General features: G+C 40.5%; 1 protein-coding gene across 4 annotated transcripts in view; it reads right to left on the bottom strand.

The window, feature by feature from the left end:
• The window catches only part of PCMTD1 (protein-L-isoaspartate (D-aspartate) O-methyltransferase domain containing 1), a 40,808-nt gene extending 20,097 nt beyond the window's left edge, over positions 1-20,711 (bottom strand). Inside the window, exons 1-3 of one of the 4 annotated variants that reach the window (XM_039702952.1) lie at positions 20,135-20,441; positions 18,516-18,635; positions 3,023-3,449 (exon numbers count right to left, since the gene is read on the bottom strand). In XM_039702952.1, the coding sequence (XP_039558886.1) occupies positions 3,023-3,329 (307 nt within the window). In that variant the 5' untranslated portion in view covers positions 3,330-3,449; positions 18,516-18,635; positions 20,135-20,441. Of the gene's footprint in view, positions 1-3,022; positions 3,450-18,515; positions 18,636-20,134; positions 20,442-20,550; positions 20,575-20,635 lie in introns of those variants that run through there. The other 3 variants (XM_039702950.1, XM_039702953.1, XM_039702951.1) reach the window with 3 other exon arrangements.
• Positions 20,712-22,518: the final 1,807 nt, after the last annotated feature.

Genomic DNA, 22,518 nt, shown 5'->3' with positions numbered 1-22,518 from the left:
AAGAGAGGTTTTGTTTTACTGCAACAAAAATATAGCATATAGCTATATACCATTAACCTGATCAATAACTGCAACACTTAACACAGTTTAGAACATTTTCTGCTGGGTGAAATAAAGGCAATCCACTAGGTTACCACTGGCAGTGCTTTTAAGACCTCACTGATAGCAGGCAAGAGGTAAGCTATCGTCCAAGGGATGTTCTTAGAACCTGACAAAACATTTATCTTCTGCTGACATTAATTTTTACTGTAAATTCATGTTATTATTGGTCACTTTAAGAAAATCATTGGCATGGGTAACCCCATTCTGGCTGTTTGTTTAATAGTCTCTTGTACCATAACAGGCTATGATGTTGCTTACAGCATACAGCAGCATTCAACATTATGTTTTCTTTGCCTAAAAATTAATCACAATTCCTTTAACTGCACAATTTCAATTAAATTAAAAATGCATAAACATCATCTGTCCAAAAATTCACATGTACATTCCTTCAAGTACCTAACTGAAAACAACTAAAACATCCTGCAAATGTCAGTTGTCCTAACAACCTGAAATTAAAACTATGAATGCAGAACACTACCACAGCATCCATAATTTAAACGCAAAGATGAGAAATGTGCTCTCTTCTCTCACTGGGAAAGTCACAGCTGGACATGTAAGCAGAGTCAGCTATTCTAAAAATGTGAAACCAACTTTTCCACTATTCTCTGAAATCAACTGGCCTCTTTCAGTATAATGAGATAGCAATTCCACCACCTAGTCTGAACTTCGTTTACATTCTAACAGTTTCAGCAATAGTTAATTTTATCTCTGTGGATTGGCGCGCAGTCTTTTTAGTATGTTGCTATACTTAGAAGTGATCACCAGTTTCAGATGATTTGATAATTTAACCTAGTCATTTTGACACTACCAATGTGGCAGAAACATTACTCACTACACTGTCAAATGGAAAGATACCCAACTACTGTCAAAACCTACATGGTTCCGCTCCTCACTGCAGTGTACCCTGAAATTGGTTTGAAAAAAAAAGTGAGCTTTTAAAAATGAATATGGTTTATTTGTCAGAAAACTACATCTGTTTATTTTTCTTTGGTAAAGCAACTGTTCCCTGTTTTAAAACAAACAATTATTATACGTAACTAGTTTTAGCAGAAGGAGTATAGTAAGAAAATAAAGACACATAAATTGCATTTGTACCTTCTATGCCTCAGCCTAGAACTCCAAAGCACATTACAACACTAAGACTTTGGTGACAGGATACAGCACTCCAAAACATGGGAAGTCTACTTCCCTAAGTAGCTGGGTAGTTGCCACTCCTGGCTGCTCAAGCCTGCTAGGGACTATCAGCACCTGAGCTGCCTTTTTGGGAACATCTGCAGGGTAAATGTGCTCCTCAGGGGCTGGGAGCCAACCTCACCCTCTGTAGAAGACCAGTTTTTTCCAGCTTAATTTCCTCAACTCTGCATATACCATTCTGAAGGACAGGAATTCTGCTTAATACGGAGAGGTCAAACCCAGGAGTATTCACAACAACTCAAAACTGGTTAAGTACAGAGATAAAGATGCAGTATACAGGTTGAGTACAGAGATAAAGATGCATATCAAGTGCAATAAACACATGTCTTTTTTCCACAACATATTAGATAAGAGAGAATAATGAAGTAACAAGGCTTTCCACAAAACAGAAATAAACAAGTATCATTAGTCAGTACCCTGAAGAAGCATTTTAAAGAAAAAAAATGCTGCAATATTTACTAATTGTTTAAATACTGCACTTAAAGTATTATAATCCAATTTAAAATATCTACTCTCAATTAGACACACTCTCAAACAGAGAAAAGCAACACTCTCAGAGAGTAGATAGCTTTACCTTATTTTACCTGTGAATGACCATAATTCCTGTTTTCACAAAATAGTTTTTATTTATTAGTATGAATAAGTAACTATTTTATTTATTAGCATTAATTAGAACAAAAGATACTGCAGATACCAACAAATTTTGTTTGTTATGCACTATTTGCCATAATTTCTTCCTTCCAATAAGAACTGATGACAGAAAGTAACTAAATTAACTGAAAATGAACAAACTGACTCTTGACACCTTAGTTGTGCATATACATTAATGTAAGCAAAATCTGTGTATTAGCTGTCAGCAAGATTTCTGCAACCAAGGAAAAACTACATGCAGTATGGTCAAGAAAACTGTATCTATGAAAAATACACATCAAAATAACCACTGCTGTTTTATGTAATAAAATAATCTGTAAAAAAATTAGTTGGTGCATGTGCTCTGTAATCTAAATGCTGGGCATGAGGAGATTTAATGCATTTTTCTCTCCACGTTTTGAAATTTGATTTAAGCAACAATATTTAGTTCCATTATTTTTCATATAGGAAACACACTTGAAAACAAGAAAAAACACAGTGCTAGTGTGTTAAAATTCTTTTGAAAACCTACACACCTGATTAAAAAGTCTCATCAGTCTACAATCCAAAATTTTCTCACTAAAAACTGATTGAATGTACTTTAAAATAATTGTTTGCATATTGACACAGATTTATTTTTCAGTTAAGTTTCTTCAAGAGAAATAAATTAGCCTTTACAATTTAGATTTTCCCTTCCATAAACTGAAGATCAGAACAGTAACCTATGGTAAAGGCAAACAGAGTGCAAATGCAGATGAACATTTTAGCCTTCAAAAACTGTTCCACTCTACCTTTCCCTTTTAAACAAAAATAAGGATTGTTTCCTTTCAAATGAGAATTTTAGACTACAGAATGCAGGAAGAATTGCCTCTTCCAAAACACCCAAGAAATGTCACCAAATTAGAGTACCAGTGAACTGCTTGCAGATAACAAACAATATTTTAACAACACATCTCAAAGAGCCAGCCTTGTGCATGGTACTATTATTGTTAAAGAAGTAGAAGTAAGGTTTTACAGGGCTTGCATAATCTTCTAAAATATTCAAACGCACTATATTTGAATAAAAATGTTCAGGTTACCTAATATTAGTAATTACCTAATATTAATCCCACCATTGTACTCAAGTATCCGGTTCCACTACCCAGATTTAGAAAAGACAATCCAGGCTGAAGTTTCAGTGCTTCCATGACTTCAGAATAAATGCAAGGTGCTGACAAGTGTATATTTCCATGCTTCCAGGCCAAGTCTTTGTAAGCATTGTCCCTGTATCCTTCCAGGTAATAATCACCACGATCAATCGCTCTGAAGGCTTGCTCCACGCTCTCGGTACGAATGTACTGAGCTTCTTTCAAGTTATCAATTAAGTCATCGTTGTCTTCTCCAGCACTCACTGCTCCTCCCATGCTGAACTTCGATGGCAATTCAATTAGTTTGCAAAATACATTAGGAGCAGAGTTTTCCCAGAAGTGTATGTTTGTAATGGAGTCTCAGCTGTTTTTTCAGAAGGACATCACAAGTGAATCCTGCAAAACAAAGACATTAACAACTATTAACAGGTAATGAAATATTGTTAGTACTGGATAACTTTACAAAGCAGAACTAAGAGGCAGGACAGCTAGTACACAACCAAAAAATTCTGCCCCTCAGATTTTTAACTCAGAGCTGAGAAACATGGGCTTGATATGTCACCATGGGCTGTCTACATCATGCAAACCCTTATACTGTGTTGCTTGCTAGACACTGCAAACCCTACAGCGCTAAGAGCCCTTCACCCATTACACATTTGAGGGGGCACCTACAGGACAGCAACTGCCTTTGGGTGAATCCTATCCTGAGAGCTAAGTATCCAACAGCAGCTGGAGCATGTACCAAATCAGCTAATTTTGAAAGGAACTTTCATGTTTCCATGTGCTAAGATCTTGGGGGAAACAAAACCCACTAAGGGATGATGTCCCAGAGATGCTTTTCAGATGTTCACTTTTGAGCTGAAACAGAATACTGCAAATACAATGGCACACTCCTCTCTCCTGGAATCAAAACAAGAAAGCCCTCCAAGTATCTGAGCCCCTCCTAATGCCTGCCACGTTCACTAGAGGAATAAAAACTCCTTAAGTATCTAAAAATTTTTAACAGCTTGCCAGTTTGTAAGTGTAACTATACACAGCACACTGCAGTAAGTCATATTAACTTCAAAGTAATTCTTTCAGATCTGTATTTTAGCTGCAGTTATTTCATTATGAATTACTAAACTCAAAATCCAGATATTAACACTTTTAGTGTTGCATGAATTACCAGTAAAATAGCAACAGAAGACTAGGAGACAGGAGAATAGGAAGTTTAATGCATCACTTCTAGGTGAATAGAGTACACAGTGAGTATCAGAACAATGCTGATAACACACTGAAGTTTTAGTTGCTGTTCAGTAGTGTTTACTGTAAGCCAAGGAAGTACTTTCCTGTTTCCTACACTTTGCAGTGCGCAGGCACACAAAAAGCCAGGAGGGAGCACAGCCAGAACAGCTGACCTGAACTGGCCAAAGGGCTATTCCATACCACAGGGTGTCATGACCAGTGTATAAACTGGGGGGACTTTACTGGGGTGGGGGTGGAACATTCAAGGCTATTAAAGCTCTGGTCAATCACAGGTGAAATGATGACTGTTCACCATTCAGCTGTGTGCTTCCCTCCAAAGCAAAACTAATTCCCACTGACATTCTGGAATGAAAAGAGGTAAAAAGTCACAATGTGCAATTATCCCTCGTGCAAAAACCCTCTTTGATTAAAGTAGAAAAAACAGACTTTGGAATACCCTAGTGCTCCATAGCAGAATAAGCAGGCCTGTGTATGTTCAACTGCACAGGAATATTTCTTTCTACTTCTTAAAAATCTACAGGACAACATAGAAAATGTGAAACCTGAGACATTTTTTTTAACTGTAGTTTATAAAAATATTCCAGCCCTATTTGTTTGTCTGCACTTGCACCACACCTGAAGATTCAATGAATCAAAGGATGATACTTCAATAAAATAATTACACAGACAAAAGCAATAGTTTTTTCCATCTTTCATACTAAAAAGTTCATTGTTATCCTGAGATATTTTTGGAAATTAATTAAAAACACAAAGATAAGAACTGAGTTTCGTAAAGACTAAATTCAGCTGCTACTTTTGAGAAATGGGAATGCCGCTTTCAGCTCGTCCTTGGGGTGCATGCACCACCTCACACCAGCAGATGGAGAACTCGGCCAGCCATCAGCACTGCGCCAGCAAACGTGCAGAGCCCGAGGATGGCAAAACATAAAGCTTTAGCATTTCCATCAACAAGTGCTTTCACATACCATTTAGATGCTGTAAATAACATTTTTCTAATTTTCAATACTCATGACACAGCAACAGACTTTTTTTAGGTATTTGGTAATTTTGTATTCTTGGCATTATATGATGGCTCAAGTTATTGCAGTATCACAAGACTTTCTACTGATGACAACCCACCAAGTGTCTCAGCTTCAATAATGGTTATCACACAAAATCTCAAAGCCAAGAGCAGAAAAAGTGTGGTCAACACCGTGACATTGAGGGAAGTAGGGGAGAAGAGAAATGGAGTCTCCTCTCAAGAATGAGACACAGCAAAAGAGCATGGCTATTTGGCAGTACAGTTAAAGGCTACATATCATTCTGGACATGACACAGTGCCCCCATCTGAAGAAGGTGACATTAAGCAGATGACAGTGATGGCATTTAGGCTAGATACCTAGCTTTTTAGGTATCTTGGTTTGGTTTGTATTCATTAATCATCTACAGTGCTCTACTCTGCACTCTACAGCTACAGGTAGGCAAAAATGCTGCTCAATGGAAAGTATTTTTGTTCAAAAAACAAAAAATGCCCTAGGAAGTGAAAGAAATAGATCTTTTAATGAAAATTGGCCTCTTGTGCTGCAGAGGAACACTTTTTGATACTTCACTTTCCTCCAATGCTTTTAAACACACAAAAGAAAACATCTCAGAAGCCATTTTAGCACAACTGGAGAAAAAGGGCAAGTTAGTCAAATCTTCCTTGTGACAGCTGACCCAGGACCAAGATAAAAACAGCAGCATGATAAAACTTTCTACACAGCTGAATGCTCACAAAAAACATCCTCTGAAGCTCCCTGGTATTAAAACTGAAACACATGCAGTTCACAAAGAGCACAAACAGCATTCTGATGCCTATTAAACCAAGACGTATAGCAACTTTACAAGAAAGATGAAGTTCTGTCAATTTAACAAAATGCAGCTATGGCTTTTAGCCTTAGGAATCTCTGGAATACACAAGCCAACAGAAATTACAGTGTAGGAGTTAAAATTTCAATATAGTCTTGATAAAAAGTTAATTAACTTAGTAAAACAAACTGCAATTAAAACAATCTTATTTTCCATTCTGTACTACTCATGAATTTATTTTCAGAAGCTGGAACCCTGTCTTGAAGTTTCTTATATATACAAAAAAAAATGAAATGGAAACACACTTTCCAATTTCTCTAACAATCCACACAATTGTGTAACACCACCACCTCTGACCTGTTTCTGACCTAATTTGTAACCAATTTCAGTGAAACACATTAAATAATTTCTGGGAGGTTTTTTGATAATTTTTCCTTTTTTTTAATATTGTCACATTAATTGAACATTCATTTTTTGGCTATGTGGCTAAGAAGATACGATAATTTGAGTGCATTTTAATTCTTCACTATTTTGTAAGACATGCAAAACTCTTAGCTGAAAAGTTAGTAATGAGGTCTAAGGTTAACCAAGTTTTTCTGCCAGCTTTTAAAGGGAAACAAGTTTTGCAAATTTCAGAATTTCTGCAAGTGTATTTGCACTTCAAGTTGATTTCCTGGGTCACGAAGGACTTGCACACTCTCTTAAATATACTTTAAATACCATGCTAGCAAGGTATCCAGTTAATTTGCCAGACAAAACCTCATTGACATTGCTAAACCCATATGACATCAAGTATCTTAAAGTATCTATCTTGTAATACTGACATAACCTGACTCCATAGAGATAACTACTCAGAAATACAAGCTACCTGAGCTAACTTGATCCTTACTTTGTTTCAAAAAATAGAAAATAGAATAATGAATGAAATAAGCTATATTTGAAGTTTTCTCCTCACAACTAACACTATTTTCACCAACACATCAGATTGGAGAAACATGACACTCAATCAGGAGCATGACACATTACTTTAAACTCATACACAGAATACAACCTTGCTTGGTGAATCTTGTTGGGTCTTCTCCCTCTCTCTTTCCTGTGAGAGGGAGAAGACACAACAAGTCACTGAGCTGCACATTAATATTAGAATTCAGCTGTTCCATTTCCCCAAAAAGGAATATTCTGTGACTGGCAATAGAAGGGAATTAACAATGAATGCACACACAGGCCTGAAACACTTCAGACAAGTAAACAGTTTACTCACAGCAAAAATCAGCAACATTGCTATAATCAGCAGAGATTTAAAGATCCCCAGGCTACTAATCAAATATCAGACCTACTCCTTTCTGTCCAGACTCAATACATTATACCCTCACAGCTATTATGAACTCAAAATCATGTTTTGCCTGTCCTCATCCCATCCAGTGACTCCTACAACCACAGGAGTCCATTACCAGTTTAGCTTCCCTTTTACTCCCAAGTATAATAGCAACTCACACAAGGAAATTCAACCTGAAACTGCAGAGCTGAGTTTAAGATTTCAGTGGGAGCTTTCAAACAGTATGATTGATTATGATCTGAAAAGAAAAAAAATAATTCTAATATTACTTTTACCCAGCAAAGACTGGAGAAAAGCAAAATATGAAATATGTGCTGGTAGTAAATGCAGTAGGTGACTACAAAATTAAGAATAAAATGTGTGACACACAGGTATTTTACAATGAAGTCTTCATAAACATTTTTTAAAAACTTTTACACCTATACTTCCTACTAAAGGCAGCAAGAGTTTAAGCTTTGGAAATCCAACTACGTTCTCTTCCACAGCTATTTGTTTTGTCACTCCAAGCAGCTATGAAAGAAGAAAACCTATTGTTTTTAGGATATATGATGCTACTTGGTGCATTAAGGAAAACACTATAGAGAACACTGCACATTTTTGAAGTCTATACTCTAGTATAGATAGTCTATAGTCTATACTCTAATCTTACTTAAAAACATTCACTCCTAAACTGCTGTTCAGTGGGTCACTTCAAGAAGCTCTCCAAGTTAAACAGAAACAAGTACAAAACCAAGTAGAGTCAGCTCTCCCATGCAGTGCACTCCACAGAGCATACTTTGAGGTTCTTTGCAATATGGCAATGGAACAAAAAATAGACCACAGGATTAGTGTTAAGTCAAATGAATGTAAACAGCTACAACTACTGACTTAACCTGAATTGCATTGACCTACTTGGGCAGAAAATGTTTGTCAAGTCTGATGTAAGCTTAAGCCCTGATCTTCCTGTTTGAGCTTTCAACAGCTGTTTATACAAGATTCCAGGTATGTGCCTGCTTTCACTCTTCCTCCACCTACAGTCACCTGAACAGCAGACATGGTACTGCATTTCTCTCAAAAGAGGTAGTGAAACTTATGGAACTCCACAAATGTATGAGCAATGACAAGCATATAAGCACATGATCAAATGAATTTAATCCTGGCAGCTACACAAGGGCATAATTTTGGAGTAACTTGCTGAGTAGCTACTGAACTTTTTTTTTTTTTAATATTAAAACCTTTCACAGGAACTTGAGTAAAATAAAAAATAATTAAATAACAGAATGTTGCTAGTTGCTTTTGTGTTTGTTTGGTTTTTGCTCTTCTCTGAACTAGGAGACATTCCTTTCCTGGTCTATACTGTCTCTTGTACTTAATTTGTTCTTTTCATGTGAAATTCTATCTACCCTCTTCACATGCTGAATGGAACATTTTTTTATACATGCCAGACCTGTTCTCAGGTATGCTCATAAAGGCTTGAAAATTCAGTACCTTTTATTACACAGCAAAGCAAATAACCCTACATACTTCCTGGACTAAAATTTTAATGTTCAGCTTTACCCCACATCCTGACTTAGCTCTTTTTACTGCTTAAAATCTGGGCAACCAAAACTCTTTGCAAAGCTAAGCCCCTCAGGCCTCAGGAGCAGTTTCTTCTTCAAAAAGAGACTTAAATTCTTCTTCAAATATAGACAACAGGTTGTACGTATACCTTTATGACTGAACGAACACTACCTCTGCCCAGAGTGTACTATCAATTGCAGACTTCAAAATAATGAATATTGCTTCTCTACCCACAACAGTCCAAAACAATTCCTGTTGCTTAGTTGTAAGACAATGCACCAAAATGCTCGTCTCTGGGGAGCCTAAGATGACTTAATGACCTTTTGAAGTTCCAATGAAGATCTAAGCAGAAGATATCAGTTTAACCCAATGTCTAATATGCAGAAAGATATCCTTCCTCTGATACCAATGTCCATGACAGAACCTGGCAGTCCTCTTCTAGCACATTTTGTAAAGGTCTCAGCTCCTGAGAAGCGTGCCTACAGCTCTGTCTATTGCCAGGTCACAACTATTTTTAGTTTGCCCAGTATGAACTAGCCAAAGGGCTTTATCACATACTGGTTGGGAGAAAGGGAAAAGATGAAAAGCTTCTCTTGAGGGCCTAACAGACCCACAGAAACAGGAGGTACCAGGTAACAGCAGTTTGTTCACTGCCTAAAATATCAGGACTTCACTAGAGATGATGATGTTTAGTACATACAGATGTCTAATATTCACTGAGCCTGTCTCATGCACCTGTTTTACATATCAGAAACTGCTGTCTGTGCACATACTTCACAAATTCACGAGCTAGAGAGTGACCAGGCTGCAAAACTCATTGCCAAAATACACAGCTTTGTAGAAAGATATTTAACAGAGAGTATTCATTTCAAGCATATTCATATAAGCCACAACAAGCAAATGTTAAGAATCAGAAGAGCTGTAGAGTGATGTGTAAAAAGAACTGGTTCTGGTACATCTAATTCTGTTTGGCCTGAAAAGGCAAAAGTATAGAAGTGACACAACATTTCTGCAAATTTTAATATTGTGATTGCTTTCCATCTAAGACACCTTTATATATATATATAAAGAACAATAGTGAGAGAGTCAACATTTTTAAAACCAAACTTGCTTCTTTTTGCAAAAGATGGTTAATAATTTAGTTTGGTTGACCAGAACAGAAATTATGCTCCTTGGAGTAATCATCAGAGTCCCTAGTAACAACTGGGGAACAGGGAGGGAGAATCATCTTTTATAATGAAATACAAAGTAGATTCTGTACAAGAACTGAAAAATATTTTCCCAACCTTTTACCATAAAGGTTATAGTCCTGAAGCAGATCAAGTCACACTTCATATAACTTTGACTAGGCAAAATGTGGCCCATGCCAAAATTTTCACTATTTCAGCCAGTACTAAAGTTCAAAAACTTACTGCACACAAACATTTCAAGTTATTTAAGTAACTCACTTCTAGCAGCAACAGAACAACATATGCCTGTTGCCTTTAGCAAAAGAAAACAGAAATGAGGTCAAGTGTAAAAATAGAAGAGAGTTGCATTCCTGACACTTGAAACCTCATCTTGGAGCTATGCATTTACTTCAGTCTCTACAAACCAGGCCAAATTAAAAGCAGAAATACCAATTAACTTTACCAACCTCCAAGTACACCAACATTTTTTGGTTTCTAATCTTCAGAAATGTATCTGAAAGCTTCAAAATAGCACACAATAATCACAGCATAAACAACTTAAATACTGTATTATCATGATGTTTAACTTTCATAGCCTGAGAACCTCAACTTTTATTTATTATGCATCCTCTTCTTATGAGATGCTAAACAAATACAAATATATCCCAATTCTTCTGTGCTTAATTCTTAAGAGTACAGTGCAATACAACAGTATCTTTTGAGAAGTTATTTTACTTAGTCCTGTAATTATCAAGAGGAAAGAATGAGTAAAGCCTACTCCTGCTTCCTGCTTCTCCTCCTCAGAACCACGAAATAAAATTCTTTCACTGATGCAATCTTCCAGAAGCATCACACTGGAATCACCATTTTTTTCAAATGTAGCTTGTTTACTAACATTTGTACACTGAGTTTGTTTTATTTTGTCAAAGAAAGCAATGGATATCTACCCTTCTTTCTTCTTTTTAACCCCCAAGTCCTACATATCCAAAAGCTTTAGACATTAAGGATCAATATCATAATTTGTCTCCGTCTCTAAACATACCATAAATCCATACAAACTATATAATGATGTGACTTTGTCCATAAATCTCTACTACTTAAGATTGTCAATGCTTACTTTAAATAAAACAGAGATAAATTTCCCTTTCATGGTTCTAACAAAAAAAAAAGTGATGATTTATCCAAACTTTCAAAACATACTAATCAAGTACGAACTAAATCTATATTAAAACTCTACCAAAGTCTCCAGTCATCCAGGAAAAAAAAAAATCAACACTTTAGTTTACAACATAAAAGGCTACAGCATTAATACTGCAATCAAATCTGTTTCACAAAAGTTCATGCAAATATTTTAATATTATCTTTACTTTAAGATAATGTTTCAAAGTACTGCTTTTGTAACAGTATCATTTTAATTTACGCCTCTGTGGCCAGTCTGTACCTTCCACCTTAAATTTTCCACAGGGCTTGCAAATGATTAAACAGATTATCTGCCTGCACATATCAAAGTTAACTTTGTTGGGTTATGTGACAGGAAGCTGTTTTGCACACAACAGAGCAGGGGTGCATTTACAAGTGGGGGAAACACAGATGAATACCCTGAGCCAGCCTACCACCAGCTCTCTCCACACTCCCACCACCACTGTGCCTCTCCAAGGCATTTCCCAGATCCAAAGGTGTGACTTTTACAGAAGTAGCTCTGTAAAAGCTCCCATGTAGTGCAGGGGAAAGGGATTTGGGGGATGGCACAAGTCCTGTGACTTGGATGCTTGGGGGAAGAACCAGAGGTGGGGAAAGGGAAAAATCACAGTGACTAGGGGAGAAACAAGCATGGGAAGACCACAGCTATAGTGACAAGAAGGACAGGTCACCTGTCAGCAGGCTGCAGGTCAGTATGTGTGTCCAGCTATGCCCTGCCTATCCTGTCCGACTGTCAATCTCCTTTTGCAACTCTATCTTGGGCTTCTGTTTGGTGTCCATGTGCACCTACAAGACACTGAATCAGACCACAGGTCACAAGGGCTGGTGAGTCTGTGGTGCTGGCAAAGCAAGGCGTGAGCTTCTGCAGGTCCAGGTGTAACCATACAGAGTAGCAAGCTGGACTGGCCAGAGCAGAGTGGCCTTGGGACTGGGACGGAACACACTGGCCAAGTGAAGCAGCTGAGGCAGGTGGCTGCTGGAAGAACAAAGAGGGGTCCAAGGTGAGCTGTTGGAGAAACTGTGGTGTTTGGGATTGGTAGCTGAGCATGTGCATGTGTGTAAGAGGCAATGGGGCATAAACAGACCAAAGAGTTCCAGGGCAGAATGAGTGCCTAAACCCAGTAACCAGAAAGATTCGTAATACATGCACACATATGTTTGAACACACAGAAAGAGGAACAGGATGAGGCCATTGGTGCTGTTTGTGCTCGCCTTAGTGCTGTCTCCTGTGTTGGTGTGGTGGAAAATTACAGACATAGATGCTGAATACATGTGTTTGTTTGCTACTGAGAATACGTGCTTAGCCTCACAACTCACTGGACCTGAGGCCACAGACACCTAAACTAAAAACCAGAAATACTTGAACAAAACTCCTTACAGCCCTCCTTTAAAAGCACAAACCAAAATACACAAGCACATTTTAAACTTGAAAATGTTTCTGAATTACTGGTTTTATTTTTCTTCAGGTATGAATCAAGTACTACTGTAAATGTGGCTCCAAAGTTATAATTTACTTACAGTACCAACAATGGCAGATGTCATCTGGAAAGGATTTGAAGCACTTGTGAAAGCTCCAGTAACCATTCCAAGATATTCATGCAAATACTTCAGCAAGAAATGGAAGTTGAGAACCTTTTATCATTGACTATATAGCAGCTGTGCGCTTGCACATCTCATGATAATCATCATTCCCACAATCTTACTGTATCAGGTTTTTTGCAGTCATACAAAGCACATGGTTTTCACCTTACATAAGTGTAGTTTACAGATAGAACACAAGAGGCTGCTACACTCACACAATCTGATGTAGTTATATCATGGACAACTCCAGTTTATTCAAAGCATGCCAGAATAGAGAAGCCAAATTTTACAGTGACTTTTTCTGACAACTGAATTACTTCAGAAAACATCAGAGAATCTCAGGAAACTTGGCAGTAATGAGTCTTAGTCATGATGAATGCATAATTAACTGAAGCAAATAACAAGAGACTAAGGCCTATGGGATTTTATAATACTGCAGATGTCAGCTCAGCAGAAGTCAAAAAAACTCAGCAGCTTGACTTTCCTGTGTCCTTCCAATTTCACTGACCTTCTGACCGCAATAATGCCAAATTTAGAGTTTCTTGAAGGAAGAACACAGCAAAGCTTAACAAACTGGACTACACGGAATGGAAGGAAAACCACAGTTCATTCTCAAAAGGGTAGAGGAAACAGTTTTGCAAATAAAGAGCAGGATCACATGCCCAGCAGAAAAAGAGCCAGCAAAACCCCACCCACCGAACCCAACAAGAACTACAACGCAAAACAAGAATTTCATGAATCTCAGGCAAATTAAAATCAAATCTTGTAATGGCAAACTAAATGTACCAGTAGAAATACAGCATTCCTGATTACTTTAAGTTATTTATACTACAGAAATATTAACCATTTATCAAAATTAAGCATCTCCTTTAGCAACTGCTTTGGAGTTCAGTCTTTCACCAATGCTGACTTGCATTCATTTCAGTCATACCTATCAAGCAAAAACAATGGTTCTGAAGATAGTGGCTCCCACAATCATTTCTGAGGATTGAGGATAGTGGCTCCCACAATCATTTCTTTTTTTAACTTTGATATACAGAGCATGATATAACAGCACAGTCATCCTGACTGAGTTGAATAGTATTACTTGGCTTTTTCTTTTATATGTCAAGAAAACCACATGGTAATTCCCAAATATCTGCTATAAACACTTGCTACAGAAATAAAAAAAAATCTCAAAATAGTAATCACTTCTCATTTTCTGCCAACCACATGGTCCTAATTCCTCTTTTAATGTTAAAACAACTACTTACAGGAATCAAGCCTTTCAACTGGGACAGGGATGCCACAGGCATATCAATTGCCAACTGTGATTCACTAATTGACTATTACTATAAACAATTACAACTACTATCACTTCATATACAAAAAACCCATATTGATACAGGAATCTCCTTTTGGAGAGGCAGATTAATCTTTTTTTTAAATATGAATAAATAATTAGGACATGTAACCCCTGAGATTATCTCTTTGAAATCTAGTTACCTTTCACTCCTGAAGACATAAAAAGTAATAAAGTAATAAATTATATTTGTTTTACTTGAAGAATGGCATCAATACATGCTTTTAATAGTTACATTCCTTTTGAGTCTACAATATTACTGCATACTGCCTTTCATTACATCTTAAACTAGTATTTTAGAACAACTCTGATTTGACTTTAACTCTTACCACTAAATCTAAGATGACATTTGTAGACATCAGCTGGGAAAAAAAAAAATCTTCCCAGTGACAGATGCCTCCTGGAGGAACATTATCTAGTATTACAAAGTTGTCACTATTCATTCTGAAAATAGTTTTCAAGATTGCTTAATTTGCCATTAGAAATATGCACCTATCACTTAAAATTTTAACAAGCCAATTGTTAAAAAAAGGGAAGAAATAATTATTATTACTGACAGCTTTAATAAGACTTATCTGTTTAGAAATCATGCAAAGAAAAGGTTTTGTAATAAAAACAGCAAGCTTCTGGTATTTGTGATCTGACTTGAGTGCTCAAACACAGACCTCCAGTGCTATTTTAGGTGCTCATCCTAACTATTGGTTACTTGGCTGGTGCTACAGCAACAATTAGTGCTGAACAACAAAACAGAAAACTCTTCTGCCCACATCCTGTCTTTGCTCCTCTGCAACTAACTCAGAGAAGCTGCTCTTTCTGTGTCACTTAAGACTGCTTTGAAAGGAACCTAACCTGAAGCAACCAGATAAAAGGCATTATTGGCCAAAAGAGACCAGAAGAGCTAACCTGGAGACACTGACTTGTAACAAGTCTGTCATCACCAGGTTCTAAAAACATTCAGAACAGAGATCCTGTTTACAGTACCTACACTGCCACAGAACTGGCTGGTTGTCCACGTGTGTCTCTAAACATAGACCAACTCCAGGAAAGCAGGCACATCATCAACCAAGACAAGGGCTCTCTTCTCTAACTGTTGAGCTACCTCTAAATTCAGATTTAACCTGTCTGCCATCTTTTTTTTTGTTTTGAATACTTCAAATAATGTAGGCCTTCATTAAATTCTCTCATATCTAACAGCTCCATGCTGACAACTCTGATGCCCTGCAGCACCTCCATAGAAATGTCTTTCATTCAGGATTAAAAACAGCTCATGTCACTATCAAACCACTTGATGAAAGCCTGTTACCTTTTAAACCAGATTTTAAGGGTTTGTTGTCAAATTCTGAATTGTTTCCTCAAACAAGTTTTTCAACATTGATTCCAATTGTACTCTTTTACACCCTAGAAACACAACAAATCCCAACTCTGTTTTGCAACTGTATGCTGACCAAATACTACTTTGAGAAAATCAAGTGAAATGGTCTACTTGAGAGGTATTCCAAACGTTGCCTGTTATGCCACCTTAACAACACTCCCAGTATCTTAAAAGTCCAACTGCATGCAACTCATAGAGCTCAATACTCTGCACTGGCAAAAGCAAGAACTTTACATCCTTTCTTTACTAAACAAAACAAAGAAGTTCAAAACTAGCCTTCATTAAATGCATTTTTGTAAGCAGCAGGCTCCAAATATTTTTCTGCCCAAAGACAGCCCCTCTAAGAAGAGAAGTTCCACAGTAATTCCCCACTCAAGAACTTCACTGTACGAGAATACAGAACCTGTAGCTTGTGAGCTCCCATGGTGACTCCCAATGTCACACCTAATCTCTTTTAGGGCTGTGGAGTTTGTCTTTCTTTGCTTACTTTAAGTGTTCTGTAATAATCTCTAAACCAGTGTCTTTCCCTCACAATAAAGAGCAATTCATACTTTTGTGCTTCAATTTAAAGAACTGATAAAATTAATTGAGAAATATGTCACATATCAATTGTAGTCACAATATATAAGCGATAAAGGCCCTACAGTTGTTTTCCAGACCTGTTTCCAACCCTGCAGGTTCCAATTATTTTATTCTTTCAAAAAAAAAAGTTTCTTTGGACTAACTGACATTTTTAAAGACATTTTTGCTTACATTTTACTTTTACTTCTTACTTTCAACATTTCCAATAAACTTCTGATCAGAAGTAGATTAAGCAAGAATCCACACACATACATCACATCAGTATTCCAAGCTCCTTGAGGTTAACATCACTGTCGACTTTGAAACATGAAGTAGGTATGACATACCAGGACAAAAGGGACAGAAAACCAACACCCCTCTTCTGAATGCCAGCCAGCTATCTTTCAGTTCTATAAAACATTATACTCACCATCCTGAGTTGCTATAAATTCTATCCTTTCTTCAAGGACCAGAAGTCCAGCCCAAATTTCTTAAGTAACAGAGCAGCAGAAACTGCTTTAAGAGCTTGCATGAAGGAGGCCTGAAGGCTTTCATTAACATCCAGTGCACACAAATAAGTCCCAAAGGAATTGGAGCACGGTAGTTATATCCTGATGCTCTCATGTAATTATTCCCATAATATTTGATATAACTACCACACTTCAGTCCTTGTAATTTCATAAATGTTGAAACAGAAGAGTGTGAACACAGTTCTGCAAAGCAGATACATTAAAAGAATTCTCCAAAAAATCCACACCTGTTGGAGAGGATGAAGTATGCAGATCAACTTCTGACCCTACCGGAAGATTCCTGGAGTGCCTTAGGCCAGTCACATACCTGATTATTCATTTGCAAAACATAATTGCATCTACATTCTACCCACTTTTGCTTTGAGGAGTTTACATTCTAAGTAGGTAAAACAAATGAGATTATATAAACGATGTCTGCATTCAAGAGTGCCAAGTGCTGGAGACTTCAAGGCACTTTTCTTACACAGAGCTAATTAATCATCAGCTACAGAACACCACTTTCAGTTCAGAAGGGTAGAATAGCAGATCTCTTTGACAATCCTGCTGAAAATGATTGCTGAAAATGGGAACAAAGCAGGAAATGACATAAGAGGTACATGTAAAGACACCTCTCATCCAGAAAAAATTACTGTATTCTCAGGTGTTCCTCTCCATGCACCTAAGACTGGCATGAGCATTACCATAATGCTTAGTATTTCAGAATTGCTTTTTATGTTTTTGTTCTGGGGAACTTTTGAAACACCCAACATAAACCTTTGAGACACTGCATGGGCAATTTTTATTGCCTGCTTCTGGGGGGAAAAAACAAGAACAATGCACTACAATGTCTTGCAGTAGGAATTCTGTAATAATGTCTTCTAAGTTTGCCTTAAGACTTACACCTGCACTGGTATCATGCCTAAGAAGCCTACCTTTAGCTTCAGAATACACACTTGCATCTCAAAGCACTTCAAGTTTACAGAAACACAGCTAAGTGACTGCTCTGGGACAGCCCACCACAGGCATGGAAAACTACAATCCATGCCTGACACTGAGGTCCTATTTTTAAGTCTCCTATTAGACAGAAGCCTCTTCAAAAGGAGCTGCAGGTTGGGGCAGTCACTGACAGGCAAACAGAAGACTAAACAATAAAAACCACCAAAACGCCAAGATTATGATTACAGAAATGGCAAGATTTTATAATGTATCAATAGAATGCTTCAAAATTCAAACTGGCCAGTCACATATCTAAAGCAAGTAATGACAAAGATTAGATGAAGAAAATTCAGAAAGAAGGCAAATTAGAGGAAGGAAGACTTTTACAAAAATTCTGGAGTGAAGATCAGAGATGATGCAGGGAAGGAACCCAAGCCTGCACAGACACAGTGATAAAATTTGGCCATCTAGGACTGTCCAGTATTACATACTTTTTTTCTGCTTCTGCAATTTCATTATATTCTCCTCACTGCAGACCTCCCAACAACATCCAATTGTATTTTCTAGCACCATCCAGGACTGTCCAGTATTACATACTTTTTATTTTCTGTTCCTGCAATTTTATTATATTCTCCTCACTGCAGACCTCCCAACAACATCCAATTGTTTTTCTAGCACTTCTGAGGGACACTGACTGTTGTAAAGAACATCTGGCTAAGTGTCCATCTCCAAAGCCCTCATTGTGGCTCTCTGACCTCACATACTTCTAACATTCCTACCATTATATTTATTCACTCAGAATCAGTTAAAATACCAAACGATCTGTCACACATTTTTCCACCTACAAATCCAAAATACTTTACAAACTCTCCCAACAAATCAGGCAGGAGTTCTGCAGAAGACAGCTCCACTTATCCAAGCCTGATTCCTTCCAGAGATCTTCTGCCCAGAGTAAGGTAATGGTCCTGTTGGGGGGGAAAAGTGTATCACACATTATAATTCATTTGCAAGCAGAATGGATTAAGGTTACAAAGACATTCTCACCACACATTATTGTACTTTACTAACTCTAAGCATTAGATTTTTTTGTGCGTTCCATCTAGAAAAGTATTCTCTCTAACACAGAGGTCATATGGTCAAGAGGAATTGGGTATCTTCATTAATTTGCTGAAGTGCTGACTAGCCTTATTCTGGGTATTTTTTGTGTGTGTCTCAACATTTGCTGCTCTTTATGAGAAGAAACCTTACATTCTTGCTAAAGCCTGCAGTTCAACTGTGCTTGACTTATTAGTTGACAGGAGCGAAAAAAAACAGCTTCTAGCAGAACACTAACTATGTTGGCACTAGCAAGTACTGCAAGGACACAAGCATTTTCCACACACTAGAGCACTTTAGTACTTTCATAAAGAATTTGTTTTCAAACAGACCCTCCCTCACCCTTCCACCTTAGGTGTTTGTTTTCCATTTTTGCTGTTGCTGTTTTTTGGTGGTTTTCTCTTTTTTTTGGTTTCTTTTTCTGGTTTGTTTTGCTTTGTGTTGTTTTGGTCTTTTGGGTTTTTTTTTTTTTTTTTTAATGACATAGCTGCATAAAGCAGGCCCAGGCTGCTGACCGAGTATCAAATAAATGCCAAGATTCCTTCTCCCTCTGCCCCCCCTTCCCCTTCCTGCAACTTCAGAGGGAGCCGCTGACAGCTGCCGAGGCAGGGGGAGGAGGGCGCTCGGAGGGCAGCGAGACCCGCACACGCACTGCAGAAGGCGGCCCGAGGTTTCGGCCCAAGAGGAATCCCATTAACACCGCAGACCGCAGCTCAGCTACAGACGTGACCCCAGGACGCCTCCTCGAGCTGATAACAACAAAGAAAACAAGACGGGAGGAGGTGGCAGCACCGGAGCCAGTTCCTGCTCCTCCCCTTACTCTCCTCCCAGCCAAAACAGAGATCACAATATAAACAGAGACAAAATGTGCGTTTATGGCAAAGCGGGGGGCAGAGGCTGCCTTCCCCTTTTCCTCCGGCAGCTGCCGCCAGGAATGCTCACCGGCCGACTCACGCTGGATTGCGGGCGAAAAGCGAAGTTATCGCGCATTTCACACACTTTATTTATGTAAACAAAGTATCTTCCTGCAGCCGCACCACCTCCTCCACTCCCCGAAAGAGAAATACCCGGCATTAGCCCACGGGTTTTTCTTGAAACAAAACAAAATGTTGTCTCACGCACCCCTCAATGATGCCTCGGCCTGGAAGACGCAGTCCCCACAACCCCATGAGGCTGTAAAGACTCGACAGCCGGGAAAAAAAAAAAAACCAACAAAAAAAAACCAAAAAAACCACCAAGCCCAAAGAAATCCCCGAACCCGCAGGCTTCCCTTCTCACTGCATTTCCTCAAAGGCAAACAGCAAGCGCACAGCCGTCACAGGGGGAGGCAAGGCGCGGAGCCGCAGCGGGGGACAAGCGCTGCCCTCACCTTGCCTGCACCACCACCCCCGCCGGGATCTCGAGGCTGGAACCTTCTCTCTTGTCCCCGTCCTCCCACCTCTGCCCAGGCCCACGGCAGCTACACCAACCACCTCTCCTCCTCCCAACCCGTTTTGGGCCAGAGATTATTCATTACGCAGACGCCGCGAGGGGTGGCAAGGGTCGGGCAAAGGACGAGGAGGAGGAAAAGGGGCTGCGGAGGGCGTAGGCACGAAGCTGGTCCTGTCCCTCCCTGGGGCGAGCCCTCGCCCTGTCCCGGCTGCAGGAAAACAACCTCCCCCCCCCACCCCACCTTCCCCCGCGCCTGCGTGCGGGGCCCGCGGACAATGGGGAGCGCAGCGCCCGGGGAGCCAGCGAAGGGCAGGGGCCGCAGGGCCACGTTCTCCCCTCCCCCGCCGAACCCACCGTCCCGGCCGTCCCTCGGGGCCTCCGCGCCGCACAGCGCGGCCGGAGCGCAGTTCTGCCCACCCCCGCAGTGCGGGACACTCACCAGTTCCGCAGCGGGCCCCGCACCCTGCGCTGGGCGGCACCGGCGAGACCCACTGGGGATGGGGGGGCGGGCAAACGGCCGAGCGAGTGGAGGGCGGCGCTGGGTGGCGGCGGGTCGGGGTGCGCGGGTCGGTTCGGCGGCCGGGGTCGCGGTCGGTGTCGGTGCGATGGACGGGACGGGACGGGGGAGGCGGAGCCCGACAGCTGAGAGGATGTAAACAGAGCGTCACGTGACCCCGCCCCCCGCGCGCGGGGCCGCCGGGCGAGGCGAGGGCGAGCGCTGCGCCGCTCCGAGCCCGGCCTCTGATTGGCCGCTCGGCCCCCGCGCCGCAGCCAATGGGCGGCCGGCGCTTGGGGCGCTCGTCACCAGTCGCCCTGGGGCGGCGGGGGCCGCGCGCTGGCTCCTCCCGCTCCCATTCCCGCTCCCGTCCCTGTCCCCGCCGGCCGGGAAGTGCTGCCGGCAGCCCCGTGTCCCCTCCCCGTCCCTCCGGTCTCCCGTGCGCCGCCGAGGATCGGCAGCAGCACTGTGTTGTCGTGCGGGAGGGCCGAGCCGCGGCGGCGGTACCGCGGGCGGGCGGCGGGGGTCACGCAGCCGCGCCGCAGGCCCGGATTTAAAAACATTCCAAGGTGTCCCCGGTGCCCGTCCCAAAGAGCTCCGCGTCGCCCAGGCTTCCGCGCTCTGTGGCGTTCTCGTCGTTCTCAGGGGACGTTCTCAGGGGACCCTTCTGTAGGGTCTCTCGCAAGGGGGACCAGAAGGTTCCCCCCAGGCCCCCAGAGAAGGGCACTCGGGCTTTGTTGTCGAAGCTCCGAAAGAGTTTGAAAAACTACAGGAATTAAGAGAGATCACGGGGAAAGCTCGGAGAAATCATTAGAAATGTCACAAAACGTCTAAAGGGGGGCTGTAGAGATGGTAAAAAGGTCTAGAGGGGATGATGCGTGAAAAACAGCTGAGGTCATTTGTCCTGGGAAATAGACGGGAGAGACCTCATGGCAGGCGGGGGTTTCCCTGGAAAGCGGAGGGGGGCACTTGATTTCTTTCTGGTGACCAGCAAAGGGCCTGTGGGAATGGCATGAAGATGTTGTGGAGGTTTTGGTTGGATATTAGGAGAAGATACTGAGGGTTGTTAACTGGCACAGACTCCACAGAGGAGTGGTTAGGACACTAAGTCTGACACAAGTGTTTGGACAGCACTCTCAATCCCTTGGTGTGATTCTTGGTGTGGTCCTTTGCAGGGCCTGGAGTATGGCCTTGGTAATCCTTGTGTAACCCTTTCAACTCAGGGTATTCTATGATTTATGAATTTGGGAAGGAAAGACATACTGAGGAAGGAAACACACAAAGAAGTGGAAAGTCAGGGAAGCCTCGGCCCCAGTGCAGACTTGAAGCCCAAGGCGATGAAGAGTGTTGGGTCATTCTGAGTCCTGGTCTCAAGTCATGTTTCTGAGGCATTGTCTCATGTTCGGTTTGGTAAGGAGGAATGATGTAGGATTTGGAGAGTCAGTGGAGAAAGAAGGCTTGGCTGGTGTTTGGGAGAATTAAGAGTTACATAGGTGTCAGGACTTGTAGCAACTTGGCTAATGTGTTTTTGTTGTGAAAAGGAATGAGAAACGCCTGAGGTCAGTATAAGAAAAGGGATGACATTCACACTTCAGGAACAGTAAGTTCATGTTCACCAAACAATCAGGCAAAAGGTGTAGTATTTAAGAATTTCAGGCTAATGGATACGAAAACCTGAATATGTTGAGTGGGTGTTATAATAAAACTAATCTAGGTAACTTGTAGACATTTACAATGATAATTTAATCTGGAGTGTTGTAAGCACTGAGTGCTTTGTGAAATGCAGCTGAAAGGCATAAAGATTTGAGCTTTAGCCAAAGTTTGAG

The sequence above is a fragment of the Passer montanus genome, unplaced genomic scaffold (assembly GCF_014805655.1).
Source record: "Passer montanus isolate IOZ18808 unplaced genomic scaffold, ASM1480565v1 scaffold16, whole genome shotgun sequence".
In the NCBI taxonomy this organism is placed as follows: Eukaryota; Metazoa; Chordata; class Aves; order Passeriformes; family Passeridae; genus Passer; species Passer montanus.
The sequence above is the reverse complement of the archived record's forward strand: the minus strand, read 5'-3'. Positions and strand labels throughout refer to the sequence as shown.